The sequence below is a fragment of the Vanacampus margaritifer genome, chromosome 15 (genome assembly GCF_051991255.1).
Source record: "Vanacampus margaritifer isolate UIUO_Vmar chromosome 15, RoL_Vmar_1.0, whole genome shotgun sequence".
Lineage (NCBI taxonomy): Eukaryota > Metazoa > Chordata > Actinopteri > Syngnathiformes > Syngnathidae > Vanacampus > Vanacampus margaritifer.
The window spans coordinates 19,707,379-19,723,040 of NC_135446.1; the positions used below are offsets into that span (position 1 = coordinate 19,707,379).

Genomic DNA, 15,662 nt, shown 5'->3' on the forward strand with positions numbered 1-15,662 from the left:
TTATGTTAATATTTTTAATCAATTAAAACTTAAATATTTAAAAGAGTAACATAAAAAATGAGCAAGACATGGACTTTACAATGTACAAGTTTATTTTTAATTAACTTTTCAGTGGTTGGTAGTCACAGCACAGCTTGCATGTATTAAGCCACACACCTATTTTTTACAAGAAAAACAAAAAAACTGAAGAATAAAATAAAACTTAACAAGAGTTGATGGTCATCATTCTCATCAGTCTGTTTGCAGCGACTTCTTTTTTCTTCGACTAAAATATGTTTAACAATAAAAAATAAAAAGGCCACTGAAATGCATAAAAGTTGGCGTGGGATATTTCGTCGGCGTGTTTTGGACTCGCGGCGTCGACAGTGCACAGACTTTTTGTATAAAGGAGGCTGAGATTCGTTGGCTATAATACTACAGTTTAAAAAAAACAGAAGTTCGAGAACACAAAAAAGTGAAATGTAGTTTGTTTTCCGAGACTTTCTTTAAAGGGTGGGGAAAAAAAACACCGTCGACAGTCCCACTTTTGAACCTGAAGCACTTTTTGCCTCTTAAGCTAATTTTAAAAAAAAAAAGAAAAGAAAAAGGAAAAAAAGACACCTGCTTGTCCTGTGTGGAATTGGTATACTTTTAATAGTAACAGACTCAGCGTGTGCTGCGCTCAAACATACATACAGCCATAATGTAAATACACACACGTTAAATGTATGTATTTACACGCAGCTTCACTCAGTACCTCCTAAAACAAGGTGACACATATGGAGTATAAACCAACTAACACTACAAGCCAAAAACACACACACACACAAAAAAAAACAAGGGGGAAAAGTGGAAGAGTGACACTTCTGACTAATCAAGTGATTTCATTAAAGCATAAAACAACAACAAAAATAGTAATAATGCATATTGCACATTCAGTGAAAGCTTAAATTCCACCTGGTCCGCCTCGATATTTAATTGTTTTTTCCTGTTTCTTTTCCCTCTTGGAGGTATAACGAAAACGGTGAGGGGGTGAGTGTGCGTGCGTGTGTGTGTGTGTGTGTGTGAGAGTGTGCACGCGTCAGGATAAAAAAACAAAAAAAAAACAAAAAAAAAAAACAGGAAGTGGCACTTCTCAGAGGGAAGGGAGAAAGAGGGCACAGCACACAACACAGGAGGAAGTAAAAGGCGGCGTGGCACAAATAAAATCAGATGGTGTTGTTGTAGTAATAATAATAATAATAATAACAATAATAATAATAATTGTTCCTCAAGAGCGGTCCTCTTTATGTACAACTAAGGCTTACTGGTTAAATAGACGTCGGGCTTGTAAACGGAGGGGAAGGATGAAAAAAAAAAAAAAGTCTCATGATGTCTTTTGCAATTCTATCTAAATGTGCAATTCCATTAGTCACTGGCAGAGGGGCGAGGGGGGTGGGGGGTGGTGCGGGGGGGATTCTCGGTGGCGGTCTTCTCTACTTTGAAAGCTTGCTAATGACCCGAATGAGCGCGCCGTTCTCGTCCTTTAGCCTCTGGTTGTCCATTTTTAAGTCGGGGAGCGTCTGTATGGGAACAACAACAACAACAAAAAAAAAGGGCTTAGACATGTTTGGCCCACAAGGTGGCGGCAAAATTGACGCTTACAGGAAATTAAAAACAACCCCCAAAAAAACCCGGAAAGCCATGCATGAACACAACCGGATCCGGCCAACACCGCAACTTGGACCCAACTCAAGATGGGCAACAGAGCAATTGTCATACACTGCAAAAAGGAAGAAAAAAAAAATCTTAAGTGTCCGCCGCCATCACTCTGCGCTGCAACTGGATCACATGACGCTATGTGGACAGAAGTATTGGGACACATCACTTTATCGAATCAAACATGGTGCGATTGATACATTTTGGACAGTGGCATTCTTCTCAAATGGTACGATCCCATTATGTCTATCGGGTATGTTTCAAAATTTCTGGGACTGGTCTTAAGTACTACCTTCAAGCAGTGGCCTGTTCTAGCCTTGATAAAGTACCCTAGAATTTCAACAATGGTTACGGCAGTCCAAACACAAAATGTTCAAAGCTCTGAGTGAATTAAACTTAGGCTTTGGTCCTACTGTGCCAGAATCTTGTAGTTCTTGACACAAACATAAAATGTCCCTTCAAAATTTTCTAAACCTGTTGAAAGAACTAGCCACTAGCACGTTTTGGTTTCTTTTTTTTTTTTTGCCCTGATAAACGACACCTGAACTCAATTTACACAATAGCTTGCATTCAAAACGCACAGCAGTTCTCAAAAAGTTCCGAGATCTGGGATAAACTTTCTGATGGCTTCTCCGAGCCTTAATAAAGTCGCCAGCCAATCAGAAAAGCCACACCCCAAAGGTTCCTGGACCTCTCAAAAGTACGACCACAGACAACTTCCTGTAGGATGCGTCCCAATACTTTTGTAAATAAAGTGTCATGTTCTCTCAGTTTGATGTTTGCAGTGACACTTTTTGGTCAATTCCAGCTGAACTGCACGTGAACAAACAAACATCCAAAAAGGGCCAAACAAAAATGGCCCAAATTCACTAAGTGGGAATCAAATGGCGGAAGGGAGTTTGTCCCGCACGTACAAAGAGGGTTCAAGGGTCATGGGGGGGGTCTTGCCACTTCATGCAAGGCAAAGACACTCGACTAGAAACTAGAGAGGCCCACTTTCCTTTGCGTGCACGTCCAGTTTAAAGCGCCAATCGGGTCGGATTGTGCCAATAAAGGAAAGTGTTCAAACCAGGGATGGGCGATATGGACCTCAAAGAAAACTGATTTTTTTTTCATATCCACAGAAGAATCTGATTTATATTATTTCACCCCTTTGTTATCATTTTTTAAATTTATTTGTAATTTTGTAAAATTTTAATTTTTCTTCATTCGTGTGATGCTCTTCCGGTCTGTAAGCCTATTTGCTCTTATTGCTGCTGGAAATGTTGATTTCACTGAGGGAGTCATCCCAAAGGGATCAATACAGTCAAGTCTAATTGTCTTAAGTCTAAAAACATTTTTGTCCCCACCCCTTTTTCTGGGATTTATTTTACTGTATGTCTCTTGATATAAAACAAGATTTTGGGGGGGGGGGGGGGGGGGATCTACTATAGCACCTGTGACTTTGAGTGTGTATGGCTTTAAAAGGTGGGGCCTGCGGTCTGGGAAGTGACGTGGGTGTCATTGAATGAACCATACGGAAAAACGATCCGTGAAAAACTTTAGGGCCGCAATATTGCTTTGGCCTCGTTTCTGTATTTGATTTAATTAATTGTATTTTAATTAAATGTGTTATTCTATTATCAGTGTAGCCCTAAAACAACGTTAAACATCCACATTTTTAGTTTATTTGTAAATATTTTTTGTATCTTTGCATAAATAGTACACACACCAATTTAATTTATTTGTGGCACCTGTTTTATCGACTAAATGTAGCGGGCCGCTGAAAAAAATGGATGGCAGCCCGTAAGTGACCCCCCCCAGGCCATAGTTTGGACACCCCTGGGGTATGCGCTTAAAACTACAGAGAAAACAATTAGCAAGACTAATCAATGAATCGCCCAGCCCTAGTTGCAACCAAAAGACCCCCTCCTCAGGGAAAACACCAACAACTGCAGGGATGTGAAAACCAGTCAGGCACCTGTGGGCGGGGGCGGAGCATGAATGGATGGTGGGTGGGTGGGGGAAGGGATAAGGGGATCGTTGGGGTGAAAAGGAGGAAGTGTGGCCGGCTTTTAGAGGTCGACGGCGGGCAGCTGGCTGCAGGCGGCCTGCGAGAGCTTCGCCACCACGCGGGCCAGTGCCCGGTTCTCGGCCTGCAGCCGCTCCTTAACCTGACGCAGAGCCTGAACCTGCTTTACCTGGGGGAGGTTCTGCAGGGGGAGCCACACACACAGCAGCGGAACAACAACAACAACAAATGTGGCGGACAACAAGAAGAGGAGGTAGAGGAGGAGGAGAAGAGGAGAGGAGGGAGGAGCACATTAATAGACGAAAGAAGCAACAGGAGGAGACAAAGCAAACAGAAAAGGAAGATTGTTAGAAAATGGAGGACAGATTTTGGACCCGTGTGGACTCACTTCAACAACACATAATGACATCACAACTTTTCCCCCCACTCATAAACAAGGCAACCCACGAGGAACTCTAAATACAATCGACTAAAGCTCTACACCGCCCCCTAGTGGCCGGTGACAGAACTCGCCATATAAATCATCTCAAGTACCATTCCCACCATTCCCAAAAGAAGTGATCCACACCACTTTTTTTGGAACCCTTTCCATGGGCAGAGCTAGACAAAGTGCAGCATGTTGATTGGTGGGAATATAAATAAATAAATAAATGGTCATTTAAATTCAGTCACCTTATTTTATTATTTACGTTGATTGGCGGAGATAAAAAAAAATAAACAAATGGTCATCTTATTTTATTATTTACAACCCAAAAATCAATTAACCGATTATTTGAGAAAAAAAAAAAAAAGAGCATGAAAAATATATGTTGTTACAGATGATTTAATTACATGTATAATTGTAATAAAACTTATCATATAGAAGATTATTTAAAAAAAATAAAATAAGCAAACCAATTTTAGGGATTAAAAGAAATTGTACGTGGGTCCGATTAAATCAAAGCTAACGCTCATCGTTAGCATCAATCTGGCATGTATATGAATGTGTACATGCACGCGTGTATACCTTGAGTTCCTCCTCCATCTCAGAAATTTTCCTTTCGAGAGCTCGCCTTTCCTGTTGAGGGGGACGACAAAGACTAGTCACTTTTTTTTTTTTTTCTTTGAGTGGCGATGGCGGCAAAGCGTGCGGAGCCAGACGATGCACGCGCGCGACACACGAACGCACACGTGAGGAGTCTACAAGCGTCAGCCATCAACACACTCTGTGATCAACACGTGGTCGAGCGAGGTCATCTTTCCAGTCTGTGGCGGTGTTGTAACCTCAGCAGCGCCAAAAACACATGCACTATATAATCAACACACACAGCATATTGATATCTAGATATGTATATGAGACGTCTGGGCAAGTGGTGACCACACGCGGCCTCGGAGGCTTCGACAAGAAAAAGAAGAGGAGGAAAAAAGGTGGAGGAGGTGCACGGCTACGAGGGACAGCAGCAAAAAAAAGGTCAAGTCAGCTTGAATTCATACCAGCGCCCAGATGATACTGAGGCCTGCTCGTTACCTTCAGATATATTCAAAAGATAATAAAGTGTCAAATATTTGGATGATTATTATATTATATATTTCATTTAAAACGGTTTTCAATAAAACTATTACTGAGGGGTAGGCCTAGATAACCTTCCTCTTTTGCTATAGCAAACTTTTTTTTCATTTATGTCACATCAATTACATTATTTCTCTCATCTTTTCTTTTTACAATGACTATTTTTATTTTATGGAACAAATTGAACATTAAAAAGCGTAAAATGAATGATACTTTCAAAATGAATCAAAAATGCCTTTACAATAATATGATGCGTGTGTAAAAAAAACGGCATTCTGATTAACAGTGCGTTTGTGGAATATTAGTTAAGCAGCGAAATCAACCCGTTTTTAGCCATCTCAGGGGGCGGCCATTTTGTCACTTGCTGTTGACTGAAAATGACATCACAGTTGCTCAGGTGACAACCAATCAAAAAGAGGTATTAAATTCAATTATTTAAAGTAAATAAATAAACATGGCCATTATAACGACTGAAGAAGAAAAAAATACATTTGAGTAACATCTGTTATCTAAAAATGATAATTTAATGCGTGTGCATATATAATGACATTAACTCTTTGACTGCCAGACGTTTTCAGAAAAGGGATGCCGTGGGTGCCAGCCGATTTAAGCATTTTGACTGATCTTTTGACTGATCTTTCAAGGTCCACAGAAAATTATGTGTTTGGACTATGGAAACACACATACTACCAAATGAAAGATTGGACTCTCATCTTTCATCAGAAAAAAAAGTTTATTTCTACCTTATTCCGTTTTTGAGTAATCAACAATAGAAAATGGTTAGTTTCACCTCTGTTTTGAAACAAACGTCTTTTAACGTCTTTGGCACTCCTCCATAGGATTTTACTAAACGTTATTTAACGTTTTTGGCAGTCAAAGAGTTAAATAGACAAAAAAAGAAAAAAAATTACATACATATTAAATATAATATTGCTTTTTATTTAATTTCCCTCACAGGTCTAATTTAAAAATATCAACAGTACCAGACAAAATGTACATAGCTTTACCTATATAAATACCCCGAAAGTATTCTATATATTAGACATTGCAAATGATATGGTGAATAATAGTTTGAGGAGTGACTTTTAAGCTTTTAAGTATGTTTTAGTAGCGATGGCTTGTCAACGTACCCTTTTCTCCATCTCAAGCTGTGACCGGTCGGTGTAGCGTTCCTGCCTCTGCAAACACAAAAAAAAAAAAACGGGCGGGACGAGTCAGGAATGGCAAAGGTTTGCGGTGACAAAGAGGAAGAGAAGGAGAAAGCACCTGCGTGGCCTTCTCCAGTTGCAGCTTCAAGTCGGCCAGCTCCAGGTCCGTGTCGCGTAACTGCGCCTTCAGCTTCTCGTTCTCGGCCAAGATCTGCTCGTAGAGCTGAGAGGAAAGCGCGCGCCGTTCAAACCCAACAACGCCATCCGCCGTACTGAAAGCGGACGGCGCTTCCTTTACCTTCTTGTAGTCGATGGCGTCATCTCTGTCCAGCCGGCTGGAGTACGTCCTCCGACTCTCGCCGTAGCTGCGGCTGAGCAGCGGGTCGTTGCGGTCCAGGGAGGACGCCGTGGTGCCGCTGTCGTTTCTGCAATGTGAGCGCACCGTTAACAAGTGGACGGATTCGCTCGTATTAAGCAAACAAGAGGCCCTAAAAACTCACCTGGACAACCTGTCCACCTGCAAGGAAACAAGAAAGTGGTGGTTAGAAAATGAAAATATCATTATGTCCCTTTTAAAGGCTCGTGGATTTGATCTTTTCAGGGTGTCTGAAGATTCAAGGTAGCACATTTTAAAACTTCTTTTTAGGCCATTAATTAGCCAGCTGCTTATATTAGCTCAATATATTAATACTGTTGGTGTACAACTTTCATAGTATAATTCAAAGGAGGGCAAACAAGGGCCACATTTGATTTTCCAAGTCATAAAGTAAAATAAAGATTCTCATATATATATATATATATATATATAAACATTTCTTTGTATTAATTAATTAAAAAAAATAAAATAAAATTTTATAATTCCTATTTATGTAAAATAAGATTTTTTACCATCAAAATTTTATATTCCTATTTACGTAAAATAAAAAATTATGAAGATAAATTTAAAAAACTGAATAAATAAAAATCATAATTTAATACAATGTATAGATCAAACTGCTTATTTTGCAAATATTTCATTATTTATATTAAATGAATACAAGATTTAATGCAAAAAAAATACAAAATAAAAATGAATACATTTTAATCAATCAGTGAAAAAAAAACATCTTAATACAACAAATATCACAGGACACTTAACTAATGTAATTATTTGCTCGGTGGGCATATTTTGCCCATCCTTGGCACAATAACTACAAATTCAAAAGATTGAAGCATCTATTTTTTCAGAATCACTAAGGCTTTCATTTTGCAAAAAAATGTAACACTTTTAAAAAGACACTGTTTTTGGATCAAATATCTGTAGGCAACGAGGCTTACGTCCTTTCAATTTGTGTCCACTTGCTCTGAAAAAAAGGACACTTGCCTTTGACAATCATAGGAAACGTGCGTGCGTGTGTCAATCTCAGATCAAAGCCTGAGGGTGAGGGTGAGAGTGAATATCAAAGCCGAAGTCTCGCCATCCAAAAAGAACAGGGGGGGAAAAAAAGGTCTGGCTGAATTTTGAAAATGTCACAGAGCCATTTTGTGTCAGTTACCTGCACTTCTCCCTTGATGCTGCCTTCCTCAGAGTCGGACTGCTGGTCGGGGTCGTTGTCATCACCCTGTGAATGATGATGACGACAACGCACGTGAGGGCCCTTAAAGAACTTGCTTTATTACGAACATAAAAAGCGGGAAGACTGATTGCGTCTTACATCTTGGGTCCAAAAAGAGACGCCGGTGGATCGTCGCTTCTCGCGGGGCCGCCTGCGATCCCGGATGGAGCGAGGCTGAGACTTGTCGTCACCTTCTTTCTCCTCTTCCTTTTTGTCCGTTTCTGAAGCCAAAAAGAAACATGCACGTTTTCCTTTAAGCACGTCTGTCACTTACTGTGAACCCTTGCTCATGGGATCGGGGATACAGCCTAAAACCACCCACGAGAGAGATTAAATATACACTGTATAAAAATAAATTAAAAAAAGTCCAATATATTGTTTTACCTTTCATGCATTTTAAACACATTCAAACTTATTAAAACACACTTTAAATTTATGTCTTACTGTTAAAAAAAAAACCCATCTATGCTAATTTTCAGTTAGCCTGTCTATAAGATAAGATCCACTGATTGTCACACCCATCTAAGTGGGGTGAAATTTGTTCTCCGCATTTGACCCATCCCGAGGGAGCGGTGAGCAGCAGCAGCGCCGCGCTCGGGAATCATGTGGTGATCTAACCTCCCAATTCCAACCCTTATGCTGCGTGTCGGGAATTGAACCCACGACCTGCCAGTCTCAGGGCGGACACTCTAACCACTCGGTCACTACTGAGCTGGTTGATATGTTACATTGTTGGCATTAGGCTAGCAGACTTATATTAAATGACATTTCTTGTTAAATATAAATAATTCTATTTAAGTATGAAACTTTTACATCTCTAGTTTTGTGTCAGTTTTACAGTAAACTGCAACTGGGAGTGGAAAACAGCTTGGTAAATACACATTTATATATTTATATTTATATATATATATATATATATATATATATATATATATATATATATATATATATATATATATATATATACATACACGTTTTTATTTTCGCTTCAAGTCATTTATTTATTTAGTCATTCATTTATTTTTTAATTTTGGCGGTTTTGGTCCATACCTCCATGATGAAATGTTATTCAAATGAGGGGGCGGTCCTAAGCGTGTCTTTATATATATATATATATATATATATATATATATATATATATATATATATATATATATATAAAAACAGCTTTTTATATAGCGCACCACACCATATGGTGCCCAAAGCGCTTTATTATTCGTCACGTTCACTCATTCGCACACCCGTGGCCGGCTGCTGCCATGTCCCCTGGGGGCAAATCGGGGTTCAGTGTCTTGCTCAAGGACACTTCAAGATGGTCACCAACATCATGGATGGGGGACAACCACTCTACCACTGAGCCATGCCGCCCCTAAACCAAGCACACTTAGTATTTTACTTACTTAAAAATTCAATATACAGGGTGTCCATAAAATCCCGTTACCATTTAAATTAATTTTTTAAAAATGCAATTGATTAGATATTTTTATTCCGATTTGTTCTATTGTATTCAGTGTTTATCATTACTGACCTTAAGCATCCTTTGCTCCTACTGATGCCATTGCCATAATTGATGAGGCTATGCTACAGCAAACATGGCAAGAAATCGAGTACCGTCTTTATGTGCTTCGTGCAACTAATGGCGCCCATGTAGAAGTGTATTAAAAGAGGTAAAAAAAAAAAAAAAAACGTTAATAAACGCTGAATACAATAGAACAAATCGGAATAAAATATCTAATCAATTGCATTTTTAATACATTTTTGAAATGGTAAAGAGACTTTATGGACACCCTGTATAATAAATTAATAAATAAACAAACGAGCGATATCCGCTGCAAAATAAGAAAAATGATAAACTGTGATGTAGTGGGGAAACCACTGTAGCCATGTTATTAGCCTTGACGTAACTGGTAAACGGAGCCCACGTTGGAAAAAAAGTCATCATCAGGACTTGGAGAGGGAAGAAGCGGCCTTTGTCAGGGGAAGACAAAGCGGCGAGTGTTTTCCTTCAGATGAATGCACTACAGCAACCTTCTATTATCCTCCCGAGAGGCATCACAACTTTACCCAATTTCCTGTCAGCGGTGACAAAAACATGCCGCTGATCCATCACAGTTCCGGAATGAACCTAAGAGGATTATACCGCGCTACGCCAACACCCAATGGAGTCGTTATTTGTGTTGCGAGAGGAACACGGCGGACCTTTCTCGGTGTCCCTGGAGGAGCGACCGTAGGAGGAGGTGATGCCCGTCAGGCTGTTGGGCCTGTTGAGGCAGCTGGAACTGGAGGTCAGTGCGGCGCTGGAGTAAGACGGGACCGAGGCAGTGCTGAGCGTGGAAATGGAGGACGACGTGGCGGAGGAGGTGCGGTAGCGCTGGTTATAACGAGAGGAAGGCCCGGTCAAATGCTGGAAAGTGGCCGACGGGTAAATGGGAGATGCGTGTGCAACGTACGTCTTCAAAGCTGCGGTACTTTGGTCGGTAGTCGTCCTCCTTGGATTCATAATCCTTCTTTTCCTCCTGCTTCTCCTTGTCCTGCTTCTCCTCCTCGCGGCTCTTTGGGGTGCGACTCCTGCCGATGGTCTTCTCGGCCTCTTGCAGGTCGGTCAGAGTGACGCCCTGTGAGGGAAAAATATATATTTTCTGCTTTTTTTCCCTGTTTATTATTTGAGGATGGGGAGCTTCCAATCAACACACCTGGGTTGACCTCCTTGACTGGCGAGCCTGTCGGGAGCGAGCTTTCCTCTGTGATTCGGACTCCTCATCACGTACAGGTGTCAGGTACGACCTACAAATTGTGGGGGGGGGGGGGGGGGGGGGGGCATTTATTTATATTTATATATATATATATATATATTTTATTATTATATTTTATATATATATATATATTTTTTTTTTTATTATATTTATATACATATATATATATATATATATATATTTTTTTTTTAATTATTATTATTATTATATATATATATATATATTTTTTTTTATTATTATTATATTTATATATATATATATTTTTTTTTTATTATATTTATATATATATATATATATTTTTTTAATTATATTTATATATATATATATATATATATATATATATTTTTTTTATTATATTTATATATATATATATATATATATATATATATATTTTTTTTTTTAAGGAGCCATGCGACACAGGTGTTTCCTTCGCGCGTTTGACAAAACATTTTTCTGTAGCACAAAACCAAAATGATTCCCTGCAAACATACCAAGTACTATGGTCTTAAAAAGGTGGGTGGGGCCTGGTCTGGTGAGTGACATGGGTGTCAGCGAATGAGAGGGTGCTACAAGGGTATTACATTTTAACTCATTGACGGGTATACACGTCAAAAATCTATTCTAACTGGACTGGCAGTGAATGAGTTGAAATTAGTTGTGTGAGTCTACGCAGAGAGGACTGCAGTAACATTAGTGGGTCAAAATAAAGGCAATTCTCAACATTTTTAGGTGGGGCGTCAATTATTCCCCAACCCCCGCGAAAAGCGAGGGATCACTCGTATTACCCGTCTTGTTTCTGAGCACATTTTCTTCACCTGCGTCGTTCAGGGCCCGTGCCCATGGTGGTGATGTTGGTGCCGGACGTGCCAATGGTGGTAGTGGTAGAGCCAGTGTTTATGGTGGGGATGACCGCGGCCGACTCCCGCTCCTTGTCCTTTTCCCTTTCCGCATTTTCCTCTGACCAGTACCTGTTGGGAGGGCACCAATTACACCAGGCGTGTCACAACCGTTATCGAACCAGAAGCACATATCATCTTAGCTAGATGTAGCGTTAATTTTAGCCGCCATTTTTACATTTAGTCTCAGTTTTAGTCCAGTTTCACGTTTGTTAGTTTTTATCAGTTAGTCAACCTCATCCCGTTTTTATTTAGTCCATTTTTAGTCTATACTATAAATCTAGCATTTTAGTCCAAGAAAAAGTCAACAAACACTGTCAACATTTTAGCATAGTTTTAGTCAGGACAATCATTTTACCTCTGTTTATTTTTTTTCTTTAACAGATTATGTTGAACATTTTACATCTAAAACTATTTCACATTAAATTTTCTCTCATCTTTTTGATGAGAAACAACTTCACACGCAATTACAGTGAATCAACAAGTGGCTACTATGGCTTCATGCCATGAGCTAGTAAATTAGCCAGCATTAGTTAGCGGTCGGTTTAACATAATTGTTGGAACGTTATAGCCGTTAGATTAACGTTACATTCTAACTATAATTTTTTTTTTTCAACCCTTCACCATAAAGCAAACTCGTGCCTGTCCCATGTTTGTACATGTTGCAGATTAGCAGACAAGATTTTACAAAATCATATAATTTTCGTCTCGTTTTTGTTCATGAACTAAAATTATTTTAGTCCAATTTTTATTAAGTGAAGTACATTTTTGTCTCGTCGTTATTAGTCGACGAAAATGCATACTGATTTAGTCCCAGTTATTGTTTATTAATGAGCGTTTTAGTCTAGTCAAAGTCAAATGTGTGTTGAAGAAATAATTTTTGTTTAGTTTTCGTTGATGAAATTAACACTAGCTAGATGAACAAAAAAATATATTTGTAGGAAGTAAACAATTTATAAAATAAAACGGACAATAAAACCTACGCTGACATCCACCCTACCTGCTGGTGAGACTGGTGGAGCCAGTGCGGGTGGAGGCGGAGCCCAAGCTGGAGAGGAGGCCTCGGTGGCCCATGGGCGAGGTAACCGATGCTGAGGAGGAGGTGGTTGTTGTTGTTGTTGTAGAGGAGGAGGCCGAGGTGGGGGCGGTGGTCGTCGTCGAGGAGCTCAAGTCGTCAGACCGTCTGCCAAAAGAGCCGCTACGGGGCGGAAAATTCACAAAGTTACGGGCAAAGCAAAACCTGCTTCTTATTGGTGGATGTGACATGGACAGATCGTGCCGCCTCTCTGCACAAGTATTGGTAGAAGCTACTTCTTTTCAAGTTTGAAAAACAAAAAAAGCTGCTGTGAGACGTCTGATAGCATATCAACAGGAATTGGTCTGACGCTTTGGTGTGGGACGCCAGTGGCGGGCATTTGGGTGTACCTGCGGTAAATGCTGTATGACTGGTAGTGGGATGTGGGCGGCTGCCAGGGTTTAGTGTTACAGGTGTTAGGGTCCAAGCTGGAAGTGGACGAAGACTTGGCCGGCACGTCCCGCGTGCTGCCGCTCCGCCCTAGCGCTAGCGTGTGGGACGTGCTGGCGGGGGTTGGCAGGCGGGCGGGTGGAAGAAGCATGTTAGCAGTGGAGACGCACACACACACACACACATATATATATAAAAACACACATATTTGTGACACACACTTGCTGCTTTCATGTCACACAGGTGTTCAGAAGAGACCACTTCATTTTGGGGTTGCCTCCGGCCACAAAATTTCTGAGATTGTGAAAATTGTGGCTGTGTTTGGAATTATTTACTGTATAGTTTTCTAACAAGTCCACTAAAAATCCCCCATATATTTATTAAGGAGTCAGTCGTCGGCATATTCTCTACTAGTTAATCCCAAAATTATCGCACACTAGCAATTAAAGATACTATAGTAGAATATAACTTGTTCAACCAAATGTACATGTGAACTTTGTGTATTCAATTTAGTATCTAGTATTTTTACTTTGTATCTTAGTATAATATATGGTTTATGATTAGGGCTAGGTAAAGCTAGGGAAAATAAATAAATAAATAAAATCGAAAAAGTCGGTTGGGTCAACCACAAAAATGCATGCGTCTAAGCTATTTAAAAAAAAAACATATCTGCTGCACCTGGAAGTTGCCAGAACCAATATTTTGCATTTAGCATAGACTAATTTTGTTGGTATTTGTGGTAAAAGGAACAATGAGTACGTAAATCCACTAAAATCTACTCACGTTTACCCTTATTGGACCAAAAAAACAAAAAAAGGATTGGGTTGGGGGCTGGGCAATTAATCGATGGAATAATCGATAGGAGAATGTATTTTTTATTTTTTTTAAGTTGCTAGTGACAGCACTATTCAACCTTAAAGTTGAACGCTAACATACTTGACTTCAGTGTCTGAGCCAGTGGTAGCTCAACTTGAGCCATGAAAAGCCCTGATGTGACGTGAAGGCAACGTACGTCATGCATCTGACTTTGTGAAAGCGTTTTCCATGAAAGCATGACAACACGGGGACCTCGGCAAATTATGCATGGAGGAGGAGCAGCCCCTGCGTTTGCTCTTGGGATGATGGCGGTGGTGGCGGCTAACCTTCGCTGGTAGCTAGAGGTTCTGTTGGTGGAGGTGGTTCCTTCGCTGTTCTTCATGTCGTCGTCCCAGCGCCGCCGGGTGTATGAGCCGCTACGGATCAGCGTGGTGGAGTCCCTGTAGAGACACACGGCATGCTTTGCTTATTGTCTCACGACACATACGTTGCTACGGCTGTTGTTGTGCCTCTTGTTCTCTTGTCAAACCCTCTCCTCCTGTTTTCTCACTCATTTACCCTCTTTCCTTTTTTTTCACCTCATGTATGAATAACCTGACCCATTTGTCCATTATATAAAAAACAAACAATGTTTGCTGAGCTTTGAAGCATTTTTTCACCTGTTTTCCTTCTCGTCAATGTCCGACGCACTGGCCAGCCTCCTGGGAATGGTCGGCGCCACATACGCAAGCCGACTTCCCTTGTCCTTCTCCTGTGGAAAATGTCATCGTTAGTTACACGTCGTGCTCAATCTTTTGGGGGGCTTCCTCAGCGCGCGGACCTTCTCTTTGTCTTTGTTGTCCAGCGAGGTGGAGAGGCGGGGGCTGGAGGCCGAGCGCATCACCCCCGTGGTGGTGTCCTTCTCCCGCTGCGCCTCTTTGGTGGCCGTGATCTCCGCCAGAGCGCCGTAGCTGCCCGTCTTGCGCAGGCCCAGGCGCCATGACGCCGGCGACTCGTCCTTGCGCTCCTCCTCCACTTTGGACGAGATCTTGGTACTGGGTTGGGTGGCGACCTAGGACGAAAATGCAATGTTGTAATTAATTAATTAATTTATTTATTTTTAGTAAGTAAATTAACTCTTTGACTGCCAGACGTTTTCAGAAAAGGGATGCCGTGGGTGCCAGCCGATTTTAAGCATTTTGACTGATCTTTCAAGGTCCATAGAAAAGTATGTGTTTGGACTATGGAAACACACATACTACCAAAAAAAGATTGGACTCTCATCTTTCATCAGAAAAAAAAAAGTTTGTTTCTACCTTATTCCGTTTTTCAGTAATCCACAATAGAAAATGGTTAGTTTCACCTCTGTTTTGAAACAAACGTCTTTTAACGTCTTTGGCACTCCTCCATAGGATTTTACTAAACGTTATTTAACGTTTTTGGCAGTCAAAGAGTTAAGTAATCCAGGTTAAGGATTTTGGGACATGCCTGTTAAAAGGATCACATCTAAATCAGACTAACTGTACTTCTTACCTCATGGCAGAGGTGGGATTAAATCACATTTGTGCAAATCATTTGTCTCAAGTATCACTCGGTGTGTGTATTTACGAAATGATATCCTAAAATTGGTGACTTGAATCTCCCCCCTCTGCTTCATGGTCATTCGATCAAAGCAACGCTGATTGTGCTCATAAATATCACCAACAAGCAAAACATAAACCACATCAACACAAAGTGACAACACAATTATGCATTCACCGATTTAAAAAAAAA

The 15,662-nt window shown here is 40.4% G+C and overlaps 1 protein-coding gene across 5 annotated transcripts in view; it reads right to left on the reverse strand.

Moving 5' to 3' along the window:
• Positions 1-74: 74 nt before the first annotated feature.
• ppp1r12a (protein phosphatase 1, regulatory subunit 12A) overlaps positions 75-15,662 on the reverse strand; it is a 35,790-nt gene continuing 20,202 nt past the window's right edge. For 2 of the 5 annotated variants that reach the window (XM_077545033.1, XM_077545031.1), the window contains 17 exons: positions 14,731-14,961; positions 14,570-14,661; positions 14,237-14,350; positions 13,055-13,207; positions 12,630-12,827; positions 11,549-11,701; positions 10,674-10,764; positions 10,431-10,595; positions 10,180-10,351; positions 8,080-8,201; positions 7,921-7,986; positions 6,886-6,902; positions 6,684-6,810; positions 6,504-6,608; positions 6,368-6,415; positions 4,695-4,745; positions 75-1,541 (listed from right to left, as the gene is read on the reverse strand). In XM_077545033.1, the coding sequence (XP_077401159.1) occupies positions 1,455-1,541; positions 4,695-4,745; positions 6,368-6,415; positions 6,504-6,608; positions 6,684-6,810; positions 6,886-6,902; positions 7,921-7,986; positions 8,080-8,201; positions 10,180-10,351; positions 10,431-10,595; positions 10,674-10,764; positions 11,549-11,701; positions 12,630-12,827; positions 13,055-13,207; positions 14,237-14,350; positions 14,570-14,661; positions 14,731-14,961 (1,992 nt within the window). In that variant the 3' untranslated portion in view covers positions 75-1,454. The other 3 variants (XM_077545035.1, XM_077545034.1, XM_077545032.1) reach the window with 2 other exon arrangements.